The 27,409-nt window shown below is 36.1% G+C and overlaps 1 protein-coding gene across 1 annotated transcript in view; it reads right to left on the bottom strand.

Moving 5' to 3' along the window:
- Window positions 1–27,409, bottom strand: part of DOK6 (docking protein 6) — a 250,950-nt gene that overhangs the window by 108,755 nt on the left and 114,786 nt on the right. Inside the window, exon 3 of the mRNA XM_054639325.2 lies at window positions 26,897–27,011. Coding sequence (XP_054495300.1) covers window positions 26,897–27,011 — 115 coding nt within the window. The remainder of the gene's footprint in view (window positions 1–26,896; window positions 27,012–27,409) is intronic.

A 27,409-nucleotide genomic window follows, 5' to 3' on the forward strand; every position in this document is an offset into this window, starting at 1 on the left:
GAGCAGGCTCAGGATGCACTCACTGAGCATCCATGGTCACAGTCAGTGTCTATCTGATCATATTCAACAGAGAGGGATTCCAGTAATCTAGAAATGTTTGCATTCAACTGCCAGTTTTTCCAATCCTTTTACTAGGGACATTGGGAAAATAATTTTGTGACAATCTCTCCAATGTACTGCTGAAACTGGGAGAGAGAAAAGTACTGCGTGCAAGCCCCAAAGCAGTTAGTGATGACGAATCATTGGAATTAGTGAGATTTTTTTATCTGAGAAAAACTCCTCTAAGCCTAATTGGTACAGTCCCCAAATCCTTGCCTGGTTAGACATAGATTTCATACAAACATTTGCTGGACAAGAAAGGGAGACAGGCACACAGTTCCAGGTCTTCAAGAACCTTTGGATTCCTTCTTTTCTTCAGCGTCTTGAATAATCCAGGAACCGAACCACATTGTTCCTGAGTTATTCTGGCTATCAGCTGACTAAGTTCCCAGTCAAACAGCTGAAATAACAGAACCTATTTTGGAATTTTTGAGAACCAAATATGGTTGTTGTCACAAGATTTTGGGGGTGCTTCTTCAGAGTGTTGTGAGGAAAGTGGTGTCCCTTAACCCTTCCTGCTTTTTTGCAGTCTTTGTCTCAGGACACAGATTCCCAAAGTTGGTCTTCTCATAACATCCTCACCTTCTAGTGGTAAGAGACAGAACATTATGTCAGTAACATACAGATGACATTTAGCTTCAGAGGTGAAAAGAAAATACTGAGGTGTTTTTTCAACACTGCTATGGATGCATCCTCCCTGATGGAAGTAAGGAGAGGGTAGGCTTATCTCTAGACAGCAGTAAATTTTTACAGTTTTTAAAAGAAGGAAGATGAGTTTGTTCAAACACCTACTTCCAAAATTATTCTACTCATACATGAAGAAATTTCCCGTATATTTTCCTTTCCCCTCTTTCAGCGTTTGCCATTTCCTTGGATACTTGTGAGGTCTTTTGAACTGAAGCCACACCTTATAAATCCCACTTTCCCATGGAGAGGGTTTCATGCCAGAGACACAGATGATAGAACTGGACCCCAAGCCACACTGCCCTATTCTGGCAGCATGTGGATGGGGCAAGGGAGCAGGGCACCAGCACATAGGTAAGAGAGTTGAGGTGCCATTGAGTTACCCAACATCTGCTCCCAGTTATAGATAAAGGCAGGGCAGTCAATGGGCGAAACTGGTAGCACAAAGGTGACAATGCAAATCTCAGCAAGTGCTCCCATGGGGTTTTTTTTTTGCTTCTTTTCTGCCTAAACTGTGTCACAGAACAATATATATGCTGACAGAATGCATAGCTCTATATAAAGCCTGCAATTTTTCCTGGAGTGTGGCCAGGATATAACATTTTATGTATTTTACAAAATCTGCATTTTATTACTTTTTTTCATTGTGCTTGCACCCAGACTGAAAGCGCTTGCACTGTAAATGTAGAATGAGATGATGGTAAACAAACACTTATCTAACCTTTCTAATATTACAAATATCTGAGAAGAAAGTGAAACATACTGGTAATCCCATAAATCCAGTTTAAGATCAATATATATTCAAAAGAGGACTCCTGTAAAAGCTACACATTCAACTTATATGTATTCTCACACCAAATTTCCAGTAGACGTTTTTGGAAACAAACAAACAAATGAAGTGCTCTAGGAAGCTGTTTCTTCTATGTGTCCTTGTTTTGTCTCCACAATCTACTTACTAATCTCTTTTGCAGGAACATCTAGGTCTCGAAAGTTTGGATGCAGAAACCTCCTTTCAGAGTGTTCAGCTGGCAGTTTATTTCAAGCTGCTGCCTTATTGCTGCCAGACACTGATGACTGGGCCCAGATTAGACCATTCTCCAACTGCCATGCAGAAGAAACTTATCTTGGTACGAGCGTTATTAGATCATGGCTATATTTTGCAAAGTGTAGGCTATAGCATGCATTGTACTGCTGTTCAACTCAAAATTTCTTTCTTACAGAAATGATTGACCTTATGCTATGGGAAATACAGTTTCAATGCAGAACTGAAATATCTGCCCACAGAACTGTGAGGATTTGTGTCTGCTGTCAGAAGAATCATCGTTACCTACAAATGTGTCTGGAAGGTCAAGGGTATGAAGGTAGTGTATGAGTTAGCCCTGCCTAATGCATTCTGATAGCTATTGCTTACTTGCAGGGAATTGCCTTCCACCTTTTCCTTGATGGACATGTGAAACTTTTTTATTTAGGAGCAGGTGAGTTACTTTTCAAAACCAAACCCGTGATTCTCCTTTCACCATGTGCATCAATAAAGCCATTTGCCATTCTTTTGTAAAATGTCTATAGAATATCTTGTGTCTCTGGGTAACAAATTAAATATTATTTATGATACAAAAATTATTTATTATAATTTGCAGCAAATAAATGTGTCATGACAGACATCTTTAAGAATGCCAGGTACCATGTCAGAAAACAGAGCTATCTCAGTTACTTCTTTATTTTGATTACATGCATATACTGAAACAGATGAAATATTACAGTGGAACCAAGCAATAAAAAAGTGTCAGCAAAATTGTCCTCTTTAATGCATGTAGATTAGATTTATTGGTGGTAAATGCAGAGTTTTTAGTCGTAACTGGTACTTGTCACTGAAAAATTTATTTTCCTCTTAAGATAACTGAATTCCTGGACTGAATGATAAATTGTAAAGCATGCTTTCACAGCTATAAATAAAATCAAAATACCTGCATTTTTATCTTTGCTGTTATTTAATTATAAAATTCTACAATACAAATCTCATGAGCTGAGATAAAATGCAAAGAGATGGGTGACCTTAAATAGGCACTGTTTACTGTACGAGAAACATTACTGGGAACAAATTTGTAAGCTTGCTACTCAACTTGCTATTGGCAATGTTTTCCTGCATCTGATCTGAGTTTTAGGTCATGCCTGAGGCTATGTGTCATTTCTGCTTCAGTTCTCAGGTGATTACAGTGGTGCTGCTGTATCTAGTCTGACCACTGTCTTGGACATAGGTGATACCACAGGATGATGTTGGTTTGCTGATAAAATATCAATGATGAAATAATGTCAGCAAATTGTGTTAGAGATAGGAATTTGTCATAGTAAAAGTGTTCTTCTGCTACTTAACACCTTAAAAGAAATCATTATACACAACATTCTCTACCGAGAGGGGGTAAGTGGCAATGAAACATATAAAATGGACGCATTTCAAATTCACTGTCCACAGAAACCCTCTAGATCTCTTTCTATCTGGCCTCCAGATCCTCTAGATCTCTAAGACTAGAGGAGAGATTGTTCTCACACTCCTAACTTAGGAAGCATTTTGTGTGTGGACTCAACCAAACAACTTCTGAATCCTGGTAACTTCGTGCTCTTTCACATTTTCCTTGTGTTCACATGGCACAATCCTACAGCAGCATTCCATCTCCCACCACCATAAGTTGCCAGCACATTTGGATGCCTCTAGGCTGAGATAAAGCCCTGAAGTGCTGACCCCTCCTGCTCAGTCCAGTGCCCTCCATTTTGGGAGATCCACTCCATCACCAAAAGCATCAGTTTATTGAATTTGTTAATAATAGGGCTCAATTTATATGCACATCCTAGAGACAGGCCTCTTCCCCTTCTCTCGCAGCCCACATAAAGTGATGTGGTTAAGAATTTAGGTTGGAAATAGCATGTGTACAATATTAGAAGGGGATAACAAACATAGTCCTTGTGCAAATCACAAAATCTCAGTTATGTCTTCATGTTTTACCTGGTGTCAAACTGTATAAATCTGAAATGTTAGTTTCTTCATTTCTGAAATATTTTTATGTATTTGCTGTACAAATTGTTTAGCTCTTCCTTCTCAATGAGGTCTATAAGAGGCATAAATCCAACTAAATATTGTTACCCTGAATGAAATTGAAGGATCTTTCCTGGCTAGATTAGTAGGATTTAGACCTGATATTCTCTACCAAGAAAGAAAGATGATACTGAAAAATGTGGCAGTTTATCTCTTCTAAAAATCTCAGGCTTAATTAGAAGTTAATAAGAAAAAATATTATAGAATTCCCACAGGATTGATGTGCTATTGTACTGCACCACATAAAATATATGAAGCAACTTAATCCTTTTTTTTTTTTTCACTAGCAAATAATACTATTGCCTGCAGGCACGTAATTTCTTATCAAAATCAATAATACCTTAAGAACATCTATCCTTTATCAGGATATAGATCATCCTTTGATGATTTGAAAATAATTTCATTTTATAAATATTTAAAATATGTTATCTAACTATGTCTCTGCTACTTTGGGTACTTTTACTAGAGCACATCACACACACCCAAACACAGACACAAATCTAAAGAAATGTGGCTATTTCATATCTTTGCCCAGAGGAACAGAGGGATAGATCTTATTTTGTATAATAATATATTACTGATTAACTGTGACTATGCATGAATTTGGCAAATTTTCATTAAGTGATAGCTGGGAAGCAAGGAAGGGGACATACATTCTATTTATTTTGAAAGAAGAGAAAATCACTCTGTATGTATACTAAAACTTGCTTTCAAGTAGAAAGGAACAGAGATAATGGGCTGCAACTCCGAGAGCAACTGGTTTATTAAAATTATTTTTTAATTGAACAACTATATTTGAAGGTATTTTTTGATATGTGGGACTCATATATAGAATTTTTCCTCGTGTTTCAGATAACAATACTTCTAAGGAAACCTTCTCGTACTTTTCTTGAATGGTGACTTTTGAATATTTCACCTGGAATAAAGTGTTTTGCTATTACTTAAGTGTAAATCATTGAACCACAAGACAAAGGAAAGTTATATACAGAAAACCACATGCACTGTTAAATGATATTAACTCACTGAAAATGCTACATATTCTAGCAGTGGCAAAACAGGTTAAAGGAAACCTGAAAATATTCTTTGGAAATACTCTTGGTGAGTCAAGTTCCTAAAAAACTTGCCATTTCCACATTTTAATACCATAACACCCTTACTGTTGAATGAATAACAGCCATTAAAAATCATGCATATTTTTGACTATACCATTAGTTTAAACACACACCTTTCATTTGAGCATTATTTTTTTTTTCCTTGAACAAATACTGAAAATGCATTAATCAAGATAAATGAAAATTATAGAATATGAACATACTCTGTAACTTTATACTTTATCCATTGGTACATTTTTGCTAATGCACTTTTTTTTAAGTGAGGGAAGATAAGTACTACACAAAAAAATACAAAAAGAAACTTTCATTTCCCAATTATTTGCTATTTTAAACTTGAGTTGGCATAAGGGCAGTACAATTAATTACAATAATTACCAAAGGACATTTATTAGCTTTTAAAACTCTTATTTCTGCCACACTTATCTGGAGATGCAAGATTTATCAAGAACGGGATTCTGATAATTAATCTAATTATGTACTTGTGTTTGCAAATAGCCAGCTGTATATGTCTGTATTTACTAAGATATATCAAAGCTGACATTTTAATGAAAATACCCCATTTGTTTCTGCAGGTCTGATAAGAAGTTTCATATAACCAGCACTCAGCTACTAGTCTGTCTATTGTCCTGTCTATAATATAAATATGCACAGTGTTAAGTCAATCATTTTGAAGGCAAAAAAAGTATTTTAAAAGATTTGTCATATTGATGTTACTGTCCATTAAAGTCTTGTCCATTAAAGCAGTAAGAAGCAAAGTTCCCCACATGCAATGCTGCTTGAGAATGTAGTTTTCATACAGAAACAGAACTCTGACAACTTGTTTGAAAAACGGAGAGTATATGGGAAAATGAATAGCCTAAAAGGAAGGAATTTCCTTTGCTCCATACTACTGCTAATTTAACTATAGGACATTTGTCTTCCTTTTTTTCTTCATGAAAATGGCAATTTCTGCTATTAAAAAAAAGTGTATATCACCTTAGTCTGTGATTAGTCCTACAGAAATGAATGATGCCATTCCAGGAAGAAAATGTGATTCAGTGGATAAATTAGTCCTTGAGGGTAGATTTATAAGTATTCTTAAAAATTATGTATTCTACTTCATGCTGGAGACTAGTGGCTCTCATTAAACCACAAATGTTTATCAAGTCTTAGTATGTCCAACAGATCGACACTGAGCCGACATCATTACCCAAAAATATGCCTGGCAGAATTTCACTCTCAATTTAAACTTCCTTTAACTTTCAAACTTTCTTTAAAGTGCAAAGAAAGAATTATGAAAACCTGCCTAAACATAGAAGAAACATTTACATTTTGTCTGAAACTAATGGGCCAGTAACAGGAATCTGACATGGGAATTATACAGTTCCCCAGGCCTGTCAATTCATACCTGTTTCAACTGTTATTAATGTTAAATTGCAATGGCATGAAAGTAAAATAACCTCAGGCAGCGTGTCAGTAGTGGGAAGGGCATAAACACCATCAGTCAAGTGTCCAAAAAAGGTCTGTCACCAGGAACATAACACAAAGTGGATGTTTTCACATCAACTTTTGCTGCTACCCCATTACTGCAAGTCAGCAATAGCCTTTTTCTATCTTAAAAATTGGTAGTATTTCAGATTTAGTCTACTCCCACAACATTTTTATTCCTCTTGGGAAAGTTATAGTGCTGGTTTTTAAATGAATGGGAAATTTAACACCTTGTGTGCAAATATAGAGCATGCCTCCTTTCCATTTTCAAGTGTTTATGTTATGGTTTAGTAAGAGAATCCAATACCCAAATAAATGGATACAAATCCTAGGGTTCATTTCACTTTTCTTTTTCAATATGTTAAATATTCAGTTTCATTTTTGAAGTATTGGCAAATTTTGTCACTTGAAGATCAGAAATATTGTTAGATTAGAGAAATAATTTTAAGAGTATTAGTTTCCTTTACAAAATCAATGTGAAAAGGACTATTTTCAATAAACAGAAGAAAAACTGCATACTATTTCCACTACATGCTTCATTGCCCTTATGCCTTTGAACATATGACTTTCACTCTAGTCATCTGAATATCTTCTGCATTAAATCAGTAGGAGCAGACAGTAACTAACACACTTGGATGTTTTTGCAATCTCCCTTTTCTTTGGCCAAACATGCCTAATTAAAGCAAGACCTCAAGCTATGAATACTTAAGATTTATTAAAAGTTGTGCAATTTTGGTTGTGCACAGAGGGCAGTGTTATTGTTGCCCTCTTCTAATGTAAAGAGGTTAGGAATTTTTTCCTGCATGGTACTATACATGACTTGCATAATAATAAACCTCCTGAAAGAATATATTTTTTTCTTTCTGTGTCCAATAAATGCAAAAATTTTCCCCCAAAGTCTATTGTTTTGAAGATGTGAGTCCTTGCTACTATACCAGTCAAGTAGGTTTTTATGGCATTGGAAGTGTAAAGAAACTCATTCAAAGCAATTACTGACTGAAATCATCTGTAAGATCATAATGCAGTATGTGCTCTACTTGATTCTCAGTTGCATAAAACTTTACTCTGAGGCAGAACAAAGTATTAGCTCAAAAATGACTCTGTGTCTTCCACTTTATTCTTGGTGGTTTTTAATGTGGTGCTACTGCAAAGAAATAAATCTTAAAAGTTCATAGTCTGGAGTTTGTACTAAAGGAAATATAATTAGAAAAGTCTTTCTCAAATTTCACATCTACAGAATTTAAACCCAAAGGGGATTACTTCTTCATTATCAATTTCTTACTCTCATTTTAAACTTGTATCTTTTATTCCCAGTATAAAGTGGAGTTTTACCTTTGATACATGTAAACATTATTTAAATTAGAGAATATTTAATGAAAAGATACATTCTTTGAATGTTTATGAAAAGAAAGGCTTTCCAATCAGGTAAAACCTCCTGTAAACAACAGTCTTCTAAAAAAAATTGTATCTAAAATATTTTTGATTACTGGGTTTTTACTATATACCACTGAGGTCTCTACATCATGATCAATAAGTAAGAGACACAAATGACTACCTGAGAAGATACAGTTGCTTGAAGCTGAAACTCATAATCCATACTTTCATTACATTAATACGACATTTTTTCTTTTTCTTTTTTAATTCAGTAGACTTCTAAGATTCAGAACAGTAAAACCATGTTGCTGAACCAGAAAAACAGTAAATAGATCCATCTTCAATTATGTGTCGTTTTTCTCCAAGAAAATAAGTTGTGATGAATGCAATCTTACAGAAAGCAACAAGATTAAATCATTGGAAACTTCAAGAGCTCTGCTGAAATGGTTTAAGGCATGTTAACTGGAGACTTATAGATGAAAGATCATTTTATTTAAAATCTTTCATCTTTATTTAAGGGTAAACAACTCACCATGAAAGTATAAAAATTTATAGTATAAAGTATAAAGTATAAATATATTTTGATCCGTACAAACCAAGAACTGCAGTGAAAGATTAGGATTTAGGTTTGTAAATCAGAGGGGCTGATTACAGTGAGAAACAGCATTTACAGAAGATGTATCTGTAATTAATGCACACTGCTGATCAATTGCCCACTAACAGCTTACTTGTGAAGTGAATTTTAGGCACACACACAACTAGAGGGGAGGGGAAGTATTATCCTTTCCTTTATGGAGGAGATGAAGTCATCCACTGGCAAAGACTGGCCTTCTGTGCTCCTTACCGAGACTCTAGGCAAAAGATTCCAATTTTTCATGACTTAGGCTAAATGCAAATCCATGGCTGATACCTTTTAGTGGAGAAAGCAATCTAGAAAATTCTACAGAGAAATGAGTTTTAATGGTAGGGATGAGAAAATTGATCACTGTCATTTGAAAAGGAGTTACTCAGCACCATCAGCACACTCAACTAATGGGCAAAAGTATAATTCTTATGCTGCCATATGCCTTTCCTATTTTCTGCATTAATGATTTTAAACGAGAAAATGGCTGACTTAAATGTTGCCTTTCCTTCTGCTTGGAGTGGCCTCCTCCAAAGTTTCACTGCCTTAAAAAAAAAGAAAAAAGTGCCTCTTGATTTTGTGATGAGTGTGAGCAGGGGTTTATTAATTTAGTCAAAACAAATAAGTATGACTTTAGGGGTTTTTTTTCCTGGATGATAGTGTTACAATGAGATTATAATAACAAGCAAGTAATAAAGAGCAACTATATACATAATTCTGTCCTTTTTTTTTGTTCTTGAATTGGATAAAGGCAGGAAGACAATTATTATTCTTTACATTTTCACAATCAAACCTAACATATGCCTTTGCATAGAATCGTGATAACATATATAATTAAGAAATCAGTTTCCATGCCCAAAACTAGTATTGCAATATAATAGATTGAAGCATGATTGAAAAAAACTTGTTATACAAATGACAGTGACATTTTGGACAAGTAACGCTTTACTGAGCTAGAAAGAGAGAAACCTTTTCTTTTTACATCAGAAAAAATTGACAACTTCATTTACTCCCTTGATTTGATCCCTCATGAAGCCCAAAGTTTATATGCATAAATACATGTATAAGGCTTATAAGTACAAACTCCCAAATCTGAATAAAGATTTTTACAAATATGCTACCTAGAGTTATAAATGTGTAATTTTTCCATCATGACCTCCACTAAAGAAAGCATTCATAATACCCTTTAGAATTCAAAATAGCCTTCATCAACATACATACAAATTTTCACATGCTGTCAGCTATTTGATTCACAAAGGAGATTATAATTATAGCTGTGACAACCTTAAAAAATAAAATTACTTAAAATCTCATAATTCATGGGCTTCCACAATTTTCTTAACTTAGCAGGCATGCAGTTACAAACTGCCTATAAAGTAAATCAACATAATAACATGCAGAAACATACAGCTCTCCTTCCAACTTCTTCCTCCTCATATTTCTCCTACCATGATCATAGACCTTATAAATTAGCCTTTAGATATTAAGATGTTAAGCCTTTTCAGTTAGATTGCTGTCTTACAATATAAATTCTGATTATAATCATGTCTACATTTTAATTAAAATTACACATATTGATAGGATATGAACCCAAGGATATATCCAGACATCAAAAAATGCACAGCAGGGCATTGCATTTGAAGGACTAGTTCATGACACATATGATTTTTAGAGTTTCTTTCCAGCTGGTTCTTAACCATAGTAAACTATATCTTCATCTAAATCATATTTGTACAGACAAATAATAAACACTTCCCAGAAATAATAAACTCTTCCCAGAAAAAACAGGATGATTGTCAGTATGAAATGCCATATGAAAAGAAAACTATTTATACCCAGCACACACTGGAAATATTGTCAGACAAACATAAGGTAGGGGTTATGTACATATCTGAATATTGCTGATTTCTATTTTATTGCTGGTGAGCATGATGATCCAGCAGCAAGGACAGCATTTATTAGCAGGACAGTGCTGCTATATTCAGTGACATATGCTAGGAGCACTGCTTCTTGCATCACACAGATGTCATGGACTTTTAGCTGTACTAAACTTGGAAAAGGTTCACACTGTCACTGAGCAGCAACATTTTGAAATTACATTGGCTTTTTGAGTTTCCTGCATTAATTCATTTCCATCACTAGAGAAAAAATCAGAGATAAATATCAGCCTGTATATTTAATTCCATTCTTATTTTTTCAGCAAGGTGATTGCACGATACAGCAAGGTTTAGGCTAACCTCCTCAAACAACTGAACAAACTTACCACAGTAATATTGTTGATGTTTAAAATATAAAGCAGAAGCTACATAGTAAGATATTTTGCCATTCTTACTGGATTCATTTTTATAGGAACATACTTTAAACATATCTGTCTTCCTAGATAGGTTAACTTAATAATCTAGAGGCTTGTCTATTAGCACATTCAAATTATATTTAATTTTACATCTATTAGACATAGTTATTTCATAAACCCACAGCAAATCCTCTGATTTGATTATTTGAATTTCTGGGTCCAGTCAAAATGATCAGAAACAGATATAATATTGACTTCATGTTTTATTTATGGAATATAAACTTCAGATACAGGATTCATTTCTTTCCCCCTTGAAACTGAAACCAAATGCTAAACTACTGAGAGGTTTGGCCAGTGAAGAACTTTGTAAAGAGAAAGGCAAATTCACACTGTCACTGAGCAAGTACCATTCTGAAACTGAGTTGATTGTTTTCCAACAGCACTCCAAAGGGCTACCTTTGGGGGATACCTTATAAAGTACTTCCCATTTATGAAACAGATATAATTTATTTTAGTGAGCCATTGTTCTTATTTAGAAAGTGACTAAATGGTCTTAATTCCCTTTTCCACTTCACTAATTCTAAGCTTCCTTAATTTTTCCACTAGCCAATAGGGTTATGATTTTGTCCTAAATATAGGAATATTTTAAAATATGTCTAGTTTACAAACAAATGATTATTTATAATTGACCAGTTAATATTATTTCATTATTAGGAAAATAACAATAAACATATTATGTATTTTAACTTTAAAACTATACACATTTTTAAGGAAAGGCTTGGGTTAAAAAACAAACAAGGAACTTTGGATCAGTTTTTCAACTTTGTCTTACATGATCATGAAAATGCAGGCTAAATACTCCTTAATGCTACCCAATAAAATTATAGTCTCACAAGAGTACTAGTAATTTTATGTTGTTGGTTTAAAAAAAAAAATCAGTGCAAAATTAAGTCCACATACAGATCCCTTCTTCTTGAAAAAGTAAGAAATTTCCCACATTTTCAAAATGTACAGCTGTCCTGAAAGTTAATAGATCTAATGTTCTATCCTTAAGAAGCAGACCAAGATTCCTCATAATTCCAGTTAATATGGAGATTTCACTTCAAAGTAAAGCTCTAATCTTCATAAGACAGTAGAAGACTAGTACATGTCATATAAATGTTATTGAATATGAATCTTAACCCCCTAACATATGCCAGAACACTATATGAATGTGTTATTAATATACTTGGACACATTTGGAATTATTTGCATTACTTTTGTGAACAGAATTGTTGATCCTGACTTCACTATGGCATGAAGTGAGGGATCGATCAATTTGAATTAAGAAGTAAAGAACTCCATCTAATACAAAGCAACCCTAAACCTGCTTGATTTCTAGTAGAAACTGTCACAACAGATGGACATCAAAACCCATCAAACAGCACTGCAAGTTTGATCCACCAAACACCTGCAAGACTCAAACCCAACACGATGGTTATTTTGCCTTCTGGAACACTTACAAATTGATAAAAACTGAATCTAAAGCAAAATGCAAAAAAGTTCTCAAATCAGAACACACATTTTCTCTATTATTATGTGAATTTTTCATAACAATTTTAGCTGTTTCAGCAGGGGGGGAAAATAATATATTTGTCATCATTAACACCTTACTTGCCTTATTTTGAAATTAATACACTATTTTATAAGTTTAAAAACAAAATGAGAAACTGAGCTAACTAAATGACTAAACGCTCAAAGGCAACAACAGCTTCTCTATGAATGTTTTCCATTGAATAATTTCAGTTTTAACCTCAGATTTTGCAAGAAAGATTTAGAAGCAGTTTGAAGCAGTTGAAATAATTTAAAACTTTAAAAGGAGACCTGCTTTAGAAAAGCTATTGGAAAAAAAGAAAGCTGTTCTTAAAGGAAACAGAATAATTTATCTGTATGGATTGTGAAAACATTGTATGAATGTACTTGAACTGCAATTACAGAAAACACACTCATATTTTCCTCCTTCTTATTGTAATCTTCTTATAGAGAAGACTGAATTGCATTAAATCCCATATTGATTTGAAGAAAATCAACATATTTGGGGCACTTTTTAAAGCCCTTTAAAACTACATTAAGCAACAATTATGACTGATAAATTTGGATTATTTAATTAAACTTCTTTGCACATCTGTAGCACAATTTGCTTCTTGGCCTTATTTAAAATAAGAACTCAAAGAATTTAAGGCTGAATATCCCAAATTGACTCATACAGTAAAATGAATACAGGAAATAATTTTTATTTATTTACCAAGGAAAAGGACAAGTCCTGTCTGAGAAATTTATTATTGCCTTGCTTGGAACTGACACCCAGGATCCTCAATTACTGTAAACAGAGGAATCTCAGCTGTCTGGGAATACACTAGCTAGTAACTGGAATATCTGAAATTAGTGTACTAGTGATTCATTTGCATATCTACCATATCCATGGCAGTCTTTTAAAATATAGGGGAAGTGAACAACTTGAATTATTGAAATTCGGAGTTATTTCTACCTAAAATTAATTTACTTATGTTCTTAAAAGTAAGTCATAGCTAAATATGTTTTCCCCTTAAATATTGGCAGACAGATTAAAAAACTGAATGGGCTGTGACAATGCATTAAGCAGCTTTGCTCTGCAGGTATAAAAACTGGGACAGCTCTAGAAAAATCTTACAAGAGTCACATAAAACCTTGTCTTTGCCTATCACTACATACCTGCAGCAGTCCAACACATGGTTCAATCTTAAAATTGCTTTAGTTCTCAACTAGACAGCAGTGAAATGCCAGTGTAGAGGCTTTACTGATCACCCTGGCTGCAGTGGCCATTCTGATTGCTCAAAAGCCCATGGGGTTATCCTAATGCTGGTACCACTAGAGGTTGGGGCAAACTCTCAAAATGTTATGAAGATGGATGGACAGTGAACACTGAATGCTTACCTTTAGTTTGGTTATGGTCTGGTTTGATTTTTTTGAATGTATGCAAATTTGCCCAAGGTTTTCATGCCTACACTCTATGTGAAATAGAATATCCAATGCTGAATACATGGTCAAGTGCACATAAGTAGCACACAAAAATTTCTGTGCTCTTTTACACACACTACTCTTCTCAGGTTGCTTTCATTCAGTGACAAAAGTGTTTCAAAAGACCTGAAACAGTTAACCTGCCAACAGACCCATATACTTTACACACCATAAGTAGCCAAATGTAATGCAAGCTGAATAGTGACAGAGAATGAAAAATAGATTGTGTGTTTTAGGTTTGGAGCAGTAAATTATCATGTTCTTCATTGAACTCTCCCCAGGCTCGGCCAACCATACATCATTTGTCAATACTTCAAACTCAATCTATAAATTAAAGCCATGATTTTTGTGCTGTCACTAAATGTATGCTGTTCTCAGGAGAGGTCAGGAACTGCAGAAATCATCTAATTTTATGAGTTGATACATATTCACAAATCCCAGGAGATCTGACCTATATTCCATGTAGATGATCAGAAGCCTTTTTATCTCAGCTGATACCTGGATTCCACTCCAGTATGAGCAAACTTGTGGACATCAAATGGGGTTTTACACTAATCCCAAAGGGAAAGGAAGTAGAAATATGACCAAACACAATAGCTATGAGTTAAGTAATTGTATCTTCTATTACCTTTAGAGAAATTTTTAATGTGGAAAAAAAGTGGAAAAAAGGAAACAGTCTAGAATTTCACCACCTATGTACATCTCCACTGGCATATTAGTACCAAGTCAGTAAGGTCCAATACCAGTACTTTCCAGAAGAGAAGACTTAAAGGATTAGGAGATTGAGTGAGTGATAACCAAAGTAAACAGGTACATAAAAAACCTGAAAGCCTTAGTACTGCTAGTCCCAATAATAAAAAAAAACCCAGAAAAACAAGAAGGAATGATGGAAGGCAGGAGAAAGAAAGAAAGAAAGAAAGAAAGAAAGAAAGAAAGAAAGAAAGAAAGAAAGAAAGAAAGAAAGAAAGAAAGAAAGAAAGAAAGAAAGAAAGAAAGAAAGAAAGAAAGAAAGAAAGAAAGAAAGAAAGAAAGAAAGAAAGAAAAGAAAGAAAGAAAGAAAGAAAGAAAAGAAAGAAAGAAAGAAAAGAAAGACAAAGTCATACACAATCACATACCATTATCTTTAACTTGCTAACAATTCCTTGATACACTAATATTTTTTTATATACATATTGGGTTTATATGGCAAGGTTTTGTTAGTGAGGTGTGTTGGAGAAGTAATTTCTGTAAGAAAACAACACTGTCTGCCCTAATGTTGAACAGAGACAATTCCTGACAGCTCTAAGGCAGACTTGCTTCCAGCCAAAGCTGAGCCCATCACCAATGTTGGTAGTGCTTGTGTGAAAAGACATTTAAGGAATGGTAATGTATGATAGGAAAGAAAACACGAGAGAAACAGCCCTGCAGACACCAATGTGAAAGAAGGAGAGGGAGAATGTGCTCCAGAGCAGACCCCTGCAGAGACAAAATATTACGAATTGACTGCAATCTTCATTCCCCATCCCCTTGTGCTGCTCAGGGAGCAGCTGGGAGTTAAGTTGAGCCTATGAAGGAAGAGGTGATAGAAAAGTGTTTTCAGATTTTTTTTTTTGCTTTTCACTATCCTACTCTGTTGCTAGTTAGCCCAACTCAGCCTGTTTTGTTACCTCACAAACAACTCCCTGTACTTACCTTAACTCATTAACTTTTTATTGTGTCTTCTCCTCCTGTCCTGCTGAGTTGTGGAAGTGAGAGAGCAGCTTAGTGGGCACAGCCAGCCAAGGTCAAACCACTACAACATGACCCCATATCTTCTCTGTTCTAGCTATGAATATTGGATACAGAGATAGTGCAGATTTCTTTTACCTAACAATTCAGCCTGGATATTGCCATTGAACATGCCCTGCCTCCTTGCAGGTCTGTCATCGTGTTTCCCAGTAAGAGCAGGCGATGATGTTTTTGTATTGACTCTACTGCAAACCAGATGAGAAGCACGGGGAATTCGCAAAGACCTGACGCTTCCCTAACATAAAGCTGCACTATTTGCAGACTAGAGCTGGCTTGCAGCCAAGACTGGTTATATCTAGGCAAGAAGACAAAACCAAAAAAATAATTCTTTATTGACTCTTCTCATCATCAGGCAATGAAAACTACAATCCTTTGCAGATGACACACCTTAACGAGGTGCTAACATTTCTGCACAGTTTTAAGGGATAAGTCTCAAGACAAGTGATGATTTCCTCTAAAATGTGTTATTCTTAGAGCTGGTTGAGACTTTTCTGAGTAAATCCAGATGCATCAAGACCTAAATGCATTGTCAGAAAACTACCCATCTGCCTGTCTGCCTGGGAGGCTGATGAAGAATCCACAATTTCAGCATCAGGTGCAGTAGTATCATGTTAATGGGGGTCAGAAGCCTAAAGACTGGGGAAGAATAACTACTCTGATGATCCAGCTTTGTAGTCTTGCCTGAATTTTGAAGGAAAACGTTTTGTTTGAATTTCCCTTTAACAAGAGCATTAAAAAATCTATTTTTATATTGCACTCTTTAGAACACAGGAAGCTATAGATTTGAGAGCATACAAATATACACTATTACATTTTGTAGTGCTGGGTGCTAAAAAGTATCAGTCTAGCAAAGAAATTAAATCCATTTGTTCTGACTTTACAAAAAAAACCCCTACTTAAAATACTAACTCTCATTCACCTTTTTTCCCAAGTAACTACCACAGCAGAGGCCCTTATAACAAATTACTCAATTAAAGAACACCACATGCATAATGCATGGGACAGACTAACCAAGATGGAAAAGACAGGCTTTTGTTCTACCTTCAACTAGATGCACCATGCCATTCTCTCTTCAACCTGATATAAAACTCCTGATATGCTTTTGTTTCTTTTAATTATGTCAAAAAACCCTAAAGAGGCAAGGCACAATCCACCAGGAAATGGCTTCAAGCTGCACCAGGGGAGGTTTAGATTAGATATTGGAAAAAATTTCTTCACTGAAATGGTGATAAAGCAGTGGAATATGCTACCCAGGGAAACAGTGGAATCACCATCCCTGGAACTTCAAATGTGCTGTTTGTTAAGAATTCACTTCTATGATCAGCCTAATAAAATCAGACTAAGGTACCTAAAAACCTGAACAGCATGTGGAAATAACAACCTTAAGTACAATGATGATGGGAAAAAGTCTTTTAGAAAATCCCACAGCCTTTTATGTTGTGGAAAGTAAGAAATTACCTTGTTTCATGTACAGAAACAAACACTTATTGTAGTTTGTTCTACAAACATCAGAGTGTTTAGTAACATGGATGTCTAAAAAGTAATTTTAAAGTGAAAACATAAAGTTTGCTTGTAAACTTCATCCTTATCAAGCACAATGTGTTGTTTCATGGCATGACTCCATATTACAACCACATACATGGATATTTTAATAATATTAGATTCTATATCCACATATATATCTATAGTCAATGTTTAATATAGAGAAAAGTTGTCTGCCTGAGATTTTTTCCAGACTTTGACACATTCATTTGTCATCCAGTTAATGAAGTTATCCCAGTCCTTCATCTGCAAACTACCAATTACATCTCAGAATATGAGGAAATTTTATGCACAAAACTCATCAAGATTCTCTGACTGTTTTCTGTAATCCTTTAATTATTGCATGTGAATGCCTTTTGGCAGTGTAGAGCAGGCCAGTATTTTTATAAACCAGGTGCAGAAAGCATGAAGGCATGTTAAAATAGGTTGTGTCTTATTGCTTTACCTTCTAATAAAATGTGTTTACAAGAGAGGAAGTACATTTGGACTTTCACACTTACAACATGATTAAAAATTATTCTAACTTAATTTATGGCATGAATTATACAAAACAGTCTCCCTATCTTTGTTTCATAGGACCAGAAGCTATTTATGGCACAGTACTTTTATCAAAACGACCAAGAATCTCAAAATTAGATCAGAAAGAAATCCTGTTGTGCAGAGATATACAGCATACTAGCAATTTCAGATTTCAGTTTAAGGTAAATAGCTAGAGGCTAAGGAAAACCTCCTTTTTTTTTTTTTTTAGCCAAACGTTAGACCATGTTGTTCTGCATTTTTATGGGTTTCTGTCATCTCACTGACATGTACTTTGTTCTGATATAAAACATAGAGCTTCCAGATACTAAAATGTTCATTGATTTTTAACAGCTTACAACCCCCTCTCTCCAGTACAAAAATCCAAACCAACAAGTGAGCAACTTTCTATTAAAGACCAACAAACCAACAACTAAGACACTTTCTATTAAAGTCCAACAAACTATTCCACAACTTCACATGCCTGAAATCCTAGACTTCAGCATCACTAACCCACCTCCATTCCATGCTTACTTGGAAGGACAACTGTATGTTGAACTTCTAGGCTTTGAGACTCATGCATTTCCCTTAGTCACTCTAAATTCACAATCAAGATGGTGCTGACCTTGCACCATCTACCAGATGAAGCTGAAATCATCTTGATCTCTTCTCTGTGTCTTCTGAACTTGCTGAGTTTCTGCAGGCAGGAAGATTTTTTTCCTAATTTTTTACTCTCAAGAAGTTCTACATGCACTCTAAAAGAGAGAATTCATCATTATCTTAGCTATCTTCTTTGTCTTTTGTTCCTATGGGAACAATTTATATTGCATATAGATTTCAATACCTTCAAGTAAAACTGTGATAAGGAAAGCACTTATAGTGTCTACACTTCAATATATTTGTCCAGGACAAATGAATAATGCTTCTCTACTTAGGATCATAGAATGGCTTGGGTGATCAGCAGCTACCAGGATCCTCATTTTTACCTTTTGGAAAGATGGATACAATATTTCTTTACTCCCCCAATGACCTGGGACTTGACTCAACTGTTATGACTTTCCAAATACGGAGAGCACCTATCCAGAACCACTATGTTAGACATTATTGAACTTGTCTCCAGACAAGTTTACAGTATGTGAACAGCAAGGGCAACTGAATCCTTATTGCCTCTGCAATTTACACAACTATATAATCAAAATTTAGGGAACCAAAAAAAAGTTCAGTCTCCAAAGGTTTTGACTTTTAAAGTCTAAACTTTAGGGTTTCCCATATTGCAATCTCAGGTCAAGTTTACCTTTCCCAGTTCCTGCATTTAGAAATGTTACAGCTTTCCTACTTAGTTTGTCACAGCATCGACTTCATGAAATGCCTGTCTTTTGACTATTTTTTAGATCTCAGACAATGTGTTACACATGGAAGTGAGAGCATGCATCTATCTCCAATGAGCCATGTGCTTTCTGGAGAGTGCAGGTTCCTTTCTCTCTCCGTATAAACAAACAAAACCAGAAAATAGAAAACCTGCGGTCATAAATTTTCATATAACAATCCCTGAGATGTTAAAAGTGAAATATACCATGTTTCAGAATAGTCTCAACTACTTGGGTTTATTTTTCTGCATCCAAAATGTGAACTCTGTATTCTTCTTTCCACTGCCCAAACAGTATTTAGGATGCTGTTCTCCACTTTCACTGCCTCCATGATCCTGGAGGTTCAAGTCACAAAAATAACAGCAGAAATGGGAACTTCAATCTGGTTATTTTAAAATATCAATAATAATTCTATTTTTAAACTTTATTTCTAAAGCTTATATAGCCATTTGTATTGTTAGTCATAACAGCAAGTATGAGCACTGATGCTTCATCTGAAAGTCTCAAAGTTTCATGGTAATTTTAATGTAAAACCTCCAGGCTTCTAAACCGTCAAAGGATACAGTAATATGAATTGCATCTAATACTCCACTGATATCTGTTAAGCTCTTTCAGCACATAGTGGTTTTGCTTTTGAAAACTATCAAGGAGAAAAAGACCAACTCATGATCAGTAGTAATTTGCTTAATAGTCCAAAAACTTTTTCAGTAAAAAAACATGAAATTAACTTGTTCCTTTTCAAATGATTCCACCACTGTATTTTTTTAAGAAAAGAAAGCAACACAAACAAATGGCAAAGACAGATTTAAAAAGAAAAATATGTACAAACTAAGAAAAAACCCACATTGCCACTTGACACCAACAGACTTTCAATTTCAACAAAGTAAAACTTTTTTTGGAGAGTTATGACAAAACTTGATTATCACAGTTTGACTGCACTCAAGCTGAAACACAAGAATACAGAAGAGAAAGCCTGTTTATGCTGCAGGTGTATAAAAGAGTTTTATCAAGGTAACCATCACAGAAGCAAGACATTCAAGAAATAAAAATGGTGAATTGAGCCAAAACAACCACATGAATGGATAAACCCCTAAGCCAGAAGTTTCAAATACAGTAACTGATAGACCCTTTGCAATAACCCAATTCTATTTTCCCCAGGACTTGAATAGCAAAGTTTTAAGGAATAGCCAAAGTATAACCTCTTAAAAATAATGAGGATGTTTCTTTGTTGTAATCACTCTAGAGCTGCAGTTCATGCATGCCTGGGAAGAAAGAAACCCCTTCAATTAATGTACTTCTATACAGAGTGGGGCATTGTACTGAAGAGAACACAGACAAAGGTCAGTGTCCCAGGGGGTGTCTGCTTTGCTTAACAGTGGCAGTTTAAACATTTCTCTTAATTTTGCCCCTTATGTCACAAATATGATTTTCCCCCTTATGTCACAACTCATTCTATTCTCAAATCACCAGAATCACCTCTCAGCTCTAGTTGTCTCATCTCTATCTCCATAATATATTTAACTCCCCTAATTTTAATTGGTTTTTGTTTTTATTTTTTTAAGAACTAGGTTTAAAAGTTCATCAGTTTTCATCACATTCTGTCATTTAGACATCAGAATAGATTTTACACAAACCTGTGCTGGAGGGGCGACTAAGCATAAAATGCCCAGGGATTGGTATCACTTAGTATTTTACTGTCATCACTAAAGGAAAAATCAAGCCCCCATATGGTCTGTCCCTGACTAGTGCAAATCAGAAGCAGCATTCCTTAAAAGCTAGCTATTATTCAGGCACAATCATCATCATGCTAGCATCTTCTGAAACAGCACCATAAAATTCTAGATTAAATCAGTATGCCTGCCCTCCAATTTCATTTTATTGCTGGTCCTGCACAGCCACCATTGCTCACTGCATCACATCTAGAAGTTTTGTGAGAGTTTAAAGGGCATTTCAGAACACCTGTCTCAGTTCAGACACTTGTCTTACAGTCACATTACAGATACCAGGCTTGCAGGAAGAAGGGCATCTTAACAGATACAGGCATGGCTGTAACTACACAAAAAGTAAGAGCCACCTTCCTGAAGGAAAAAAAAACCTCAACAATAACAAAAGGTCCCCAACCAAACAAGACCAAACCCAACAACTTTTTTGGCAAAGGTATCAAGGAAAGTCAGCATGTCAAACCCAGCAGCTAGAATGCAGAGCTAAAAAACCTTCTCCACTTGCTTGATTATACACTTCAGAATGAAGACAAAACCCCCCAGAATTTCATAATTCTTAATTAAAAAAAAAACAAAACAAAAAGAAAAACAAAAACAAACAACCACACAAAAATTCCCTTAATGGCAAACACTTTCACACAATATTCAGGAAGGCTCAAATTGAGATCATAGCATGTTCCTTGTTAGGGCAGCAGCAATTTCCCACAGTTTGAAGAAGAATTCCCATGCTTTAAAGTCTGTTGTAGGTTCACTGAGCTATAGACTACTTTTCATGTTAGTTAATCAGCCCTGACTTCTCATTAGTTCACTTCTACTGAAACAATTCTCATGGTAATGGAGAATTTTAAAATGTTGCTTGCTAATCACCAAAGCCACAAGTTTCTGCCCCTTAGAGCAGATGTCAGAAACAGATATAGTGACAGCAAGAAGCTTCCCTTTCTTCCTGAAGAGGGATAATTCTTCTTTAAAGACTTGTTATCCTGTGCTTTTATTCAGGGAAGGATAATATATGAGTTTTGCTCTTCAAAATATTTCAGTAGGGCTTCAGAATGGAGCACATTTCTACAGCTGTTGTAGATGCTGGGAGCACTGGTGGTAGTGATGGGTAGGTGATAACAAAACATATGGAGGAGTCTGATTTGTTTTTCTGTAGAACGTTTTCATTAGCAAATGAAGATTACCAACAATTAGATGCATCTCAGATTACTAATTTGCTGAAATTCTAATGGAAATATAGGGGTTACAGCCCACCCAGAGCTCAGATTTGCCAGTAGCTGCCTTGAAGACAATAAGCAAGATGAGGGACTAAAAGCTGCAGGAGCTTGGGAAAAAAACACAGGCTCTGAGCCAGCACACCCAGTGGGCTGGTATCACAGCTCTCAGGCTGTCTGTGGAGAACCAAAGCGTTCTGCATCTTTAGAGACCTATTTTAAAACAGAATAGTATTATATTGTGCCTAATTCCACAATTAAGAAAGCTATGTGCCAGAAAAATGTGCTGCTTTTTGGCACTTTAAGACGGCACAGAGAAGAAGGCATCAGCTCATGCTATCAAAACCAAAATGATACCTTCATTTAAAATCATTTTATGGTACAACACTGACAAAACCCCTCCCTCACATTGTTCAGTCCCTAAAATCAACTCAGATTTGAGTATTCCTTTCTCCTTGTCTCCAAAAATTTGTTGACTCTATGCTCAGCAGACCTTTTGCAATGGGTTTAATGTTACTCTCCTTCCATCTGCCTCTAGAAGTCAAGATGATAAGAAACAATGCATCTGCTTCTATATATTTAGTGGCTTCATGGTAGAAAAATTTCCACATTATGAAACTCTAGAGTCCTAAAAAAGTAAGGTCAAGCAGTTATGATTCTAGAAGATTTTTGCCTTGAGTCAAAACCACTTGAGTGTTTTTATTACACTGAAGCCACCGGAAAGAATAGGGATTAGTAAAGTTATAGAGTCAACCAAAGAAGTGGCAAGAAGATTTGCCAAAATAAACACCATTGTGTGTACATCACTATACACTGTGAGGCTATAAAAGTCTATGCATTTTTCCATATAAACCAGTGCCACTAAACAAGAGCAAAAAATGAACCCATTTTAAATAAGAAGCAAGTTCTTCAAACCTTCCTTAAATTTTGTTAAGTTTCATACAGGAAAGCCAAGTACTTGGCACATTTCAGCAGCAGTAAAAATGGCAACAATTCCTTGTGAGAAGACAGAATTCACTGTGGAAATGACTTGGGAACTAAATTTGTTTTCCTAGTTCAGAAAACAAAAGATTTGGAGTTAAAGACAGTCAGATTTTAGTGAAACAAAACTGTGTATCTTTCTCATCTGATAGATGTGATGCAGTCTATACTGCTTAGACAGACTGAAGGCATGGAGGAAGGCAAACTGACTGAAACTCCACTATGCTCACAGCCAAAATTTGTAGTCATTCAGAAACAGCTGGATATTTGATGCTTTTATAGCTCAATCTTCTCTCAATATTCTCAGATCACATAAGCAATAAGATCCTCTGAAATACTTTTTCTCCAGGCTGAATAAGCCCTCAGTCTCTCTTCATATGTCATGTGCTCCTAACTCTTGGTGCCCTCCCCTGGGTTCACTCCTGTATGTCAATATTGTGCTGCATGCACAAAACTGGACATGGCAGTCTAGATGTAGTCCTACAAGTGTTGAAAAAAAAGGAAGGATCACTTTCCAGTACCTGCTGTGAAGACTCTTACTAATGCTGTCCAGGGAGTGTTGTGCACCATGACCTCAGAGCCTTTTCTGCAGATCTGCTTCCAACAGCTGGCTCCAAGCCTGCCTTGTGGCTGGGATTACCACAAACCAGGGCAAAGAGCTTTTGTTCTTGCTGAACTTCATAAGGTTTCTGTAAGCCTGTTTCTCCAGCCTGTCCAGGTCCCTCTGACAGCAGCCCTGCCTTCTCAAATTGGGTCACCCCTGCCTGGTGTCACTTACAAACCAGATGAGAGTACTCTCACCCCATCATGCAGGTTATCAATGAAGACATTGAATGGTATTGGTCCCAGCACTGACTCCAGGGATCCACTACATCCTGGCTGCAAGCTTGGCTTCACAACCTTGGTTTTTTAAGCCTGGCCTATTTTCTGTCCAATTTATAGTGTCTTTATCCATCCCATGCCCCACCAGTTTGGGGGGCTATGGAGGAAGCTACAGAGGGTGTAAAAGACCATTACAATTAAGGTATATAAGAAGCACTGCCTTTCTTTTGCCAGACACCTCATCATGGCAAACATGATTTGCATATGGGAAGTTTTATTTTCTTCTCCCATTCACCTTGCTGTCCTTCATGTCTTTACATGTGATTTGCTCCAGCAGTGTTCTCAGGGACTGAGCTGAGCTGACTGGAGCACAGTTATCTGAATCCTCCCTCTTGTCATTCTTGACAATCAAGCTCCACTAACTTTTGTATGAAATCCAGGTGATTTAAATGATGCCTCACTATGCCTTCCTCTGCCAGGGATACTTCATCAAGCTCAGGGGCTCAGGGACCTGGAAGGCCTCAGGACAAGTCTTGCAAGTGAAAACCACAGTAGAAAAGGTATCTTAGCCTTTCTCATGACCTTGGCACTATATCGACTATTCCAGCAAGCAATAGGCCCACGCTCACTTAGCCTTTATTTTACTCCTGACGTACTTTAAGAAACCTTTTCTATCTTGCATTTCCCTGAGGTGGAGCTTGCTGAACTCCATTCCTATGTAAATAGACAATGCCTCTGTATCCCTCCCAAGGAGTCACTCTGCTTCATTGTGGGTTTTTTTGTGTGTGTTTGAGCGAGTCAGGAGATCTGTGTCCATTCATACTCATCTTCTGTAAAGCTTGTCTTCTGAGAATGGGGAGAACAGTTCTTGTGCTCAGAGGATGCTGTCCTTGCAGATTGGATAGCTTTCCTGGGCTCCTTTGCCCTTCAAGGATCCACAGGATGCTGCCAAGCACATCCCTGAGCAAACATCTCCCCTCATCACACTATTGATCATCTGTATCAAGAAGTTGTCTTCAATCTGTTTCAGAAATCTGGATTGCTTGTGTTCAGCCTTATTGGCCTTCCAGTAGGTTAAAGTCACCCAGGAACACCAATGCCTGGGACTATAAGGCTTTTTCCACCTGCCCCAAGATTGCTTCATCTGCCTTCTCTTGTTGATGAGAAGGTCTAGAGCAGGCACCTACTACATCACCTATCCTGGTCTGAACTTTGTTCTTTGTCCACAAGCTCTCCGCTTGTTTGCCACTTCACCCAGGGTTCTGTCCACTCAAAATACACTTTTGTATAGAGCATAAAGGGAGAGCATCTCATACTGACACCCTGCTAGCACCTTATGGTACTACATGTGCCTTGTATTTACAACTGGGTTCCAGGTTAAGAAGAAAGGGATGAGCGGGCCAGACATGCTGAACTTCCTTAGGTTTGTCCCTTCTTTGGTGAAAGAATTCTGAAGTCATGACTTGCTCTCACTCTTTTCAAATATACCTGAACCACAGTAATTCTAGGGAAGGAACAAGATCTCATTAAGAAAGAAGGGGAATGCATGCATAGGCAAATGGAAAAATTTCCACAGGACTGACTTCAGTGCTATTGGAATATAATTAAAATGTTTCTATTCAATTATTAATCATAATATAGAGTCACTATCAATTCTACAGATTAGAATTCAAAATCTTTAATGTGGGCTACTTATCTAATGATTGCTTAAACCAATTGTAGACAGACACAGATTTTATATGTGTGTCTCTAAACTTAAATTAATTAACAAAAAAAGTCAATCTATCTTTCATGATGGAATATACATATTACTGTTTGCAATATCTGATATAAAAGCTACATAATTCATGACCTTGCACACCTTTAACCTCCTTCACATTTCTCAGATTTTGTTTCGCTGTATTTAATTTATTATTTAGATTGTCCATTATGCAATGTTTATATGATAATATTGATAAAGAATCATAGAATATCCAAAGTTGGAAGGAACCCACAAGGATCATAGAGCTCAACTCCTAGCCCTGTGCAGGACAGTGCCAAGAGTCACAACATGTGCCCAAAAGTATCTTCCAAATGCTTCCTGAACTCTGTCAGCCAGGTGTGGTCATCACTTCCCTGCAGAGCCTTTTCCAGAACTAAACTACCCTCGGGATGAAAAACCTTTTCCTAATTCCAACCTAAAACTCCCTTGACACAACTTCAGGCCATTCCCTGGGGTCCTGTCACTAATCATCACAGAGAAGAGATCAGTGTCTGTCTTCTTCTTCCCCTCGAAAGGAAGTTGTAGACTCCAGTGAAAGGTCCCCTCAGTTTCCTCTTCTCCAAACCAAGTAACTTCAGTCACTCCTTATATGGCTTTTCTTCTAGGCCCTTCACCATATATACATAATGTTACATATATATTTATTTAAAAAAATGAAAACCAACATATATACATATATATAGTATTACCTATATAAACTTTTAAAATGTAAAGTTTCAAATATGTCACTAAAAAAGCACAAACTTTATCATTAAAGAATTTCCCACTCCTTTAAAAAACTTTTTTCTGTTAAAATATACCCAAAATATACCCTAGGACACAGATGCGTGCAATTGTACTTTAAAATAAGAAAATAGTACACTTTGATTGTGCAGTGCTCAGTGTCTCACAAGTAACTGCCTGCCATTGTGTACTCTAATGCCCAAGTCTTGTTCTATGCTAGTCTAGTCATTATGCTATGGAGTCATTCAAACCACAGACTGCTTGACACGCTGCTTTAAAATATCCTGAGGTTTTAGCTGGTATTTGCTACTTATTTGCAATGGCATGATAATTATTAGTTTAGTAACTGCCTATAGCAAAGCTTGTTAAAAAAAGAATGCTTCACATCTTGACTTAATAACATCTTACAGGTTATTTTTTACTAGGATTTAAAAGTTTAGCTCAAAACCTCCAGTCTTTAAAACATCTGCATGCAAAGAAAAATCATGGAAAAAAGAGCTCTGTAACACCCCTAACACCTCTCATCATATATTAAAAAAACCCTACCAAACCCCAAATGACCTGAACCCCAAACTCCAAAGTTTTTTGTTTACCACAAATTTCTTTAAGCTAAGAATTTCTATCTGGCACTGTGAGTTAATTCATCCGAGCCCGACTTTGATGTGCAACTTGATTTCTTCAAGCTAGAGATGAAGCACCAATTACTTACCTGACTCACACGCAAACGTCTTTGATGTCTCATCATGAAAGATAATTGCCACAGCATGCTTCTTTGTCTCTCGAGGCAATCTGGTTATATTTTTGATATTGTGCAGCTCAGTTACCTTAAAATGAAGAAAAGTATTTTAGACCAGTGTATAAATAGTACAAATAAAAATATTAACCTTAACTGCTCAATTTTTACTATGAACTAGTTTCAGCCTGTCCTAGTTTCAGCCAGGACAGGGTTAATTTTTCACAGCAGGCAGGAGAAGTGTGTGGCAAGGCCCAGATGTTATTCCACTCCACCTCACTCATTGCCAGGGGCAGGAGTAAGGAACTCTCTCTTCTTCCACTGGGGAGAAAGCCTGGTGGGGAAGAGCCGGATATTGTTGCAGGCTTTTCCATGTAAATTGTTTCTTTGTGCTGCTGGTACTGTTCATTTTTCTGTCTCATTGCTGTTTCTAGTAAATCATTCTTATCTCAACCCATGATTTTCAGCTTTTGTGCCTCCAATTCTGAA

Source organism: Agelaius phoeniceus, chromosome 1, assembly GCF_051311805.1.
Source record: "Agelaius phoeniceus isolate bAgePho1 chromosome 1, bAgePho1.hap1, whole genome shotgun sequence".
In the NCBI taxonomy this organism is placed as follows: domain Eukaryota; kingdom Metazoa; phylum Chordata; class Aves; order Passeriformes; family Icteridae; genus Agelaius; species Agelaius phoeniceus.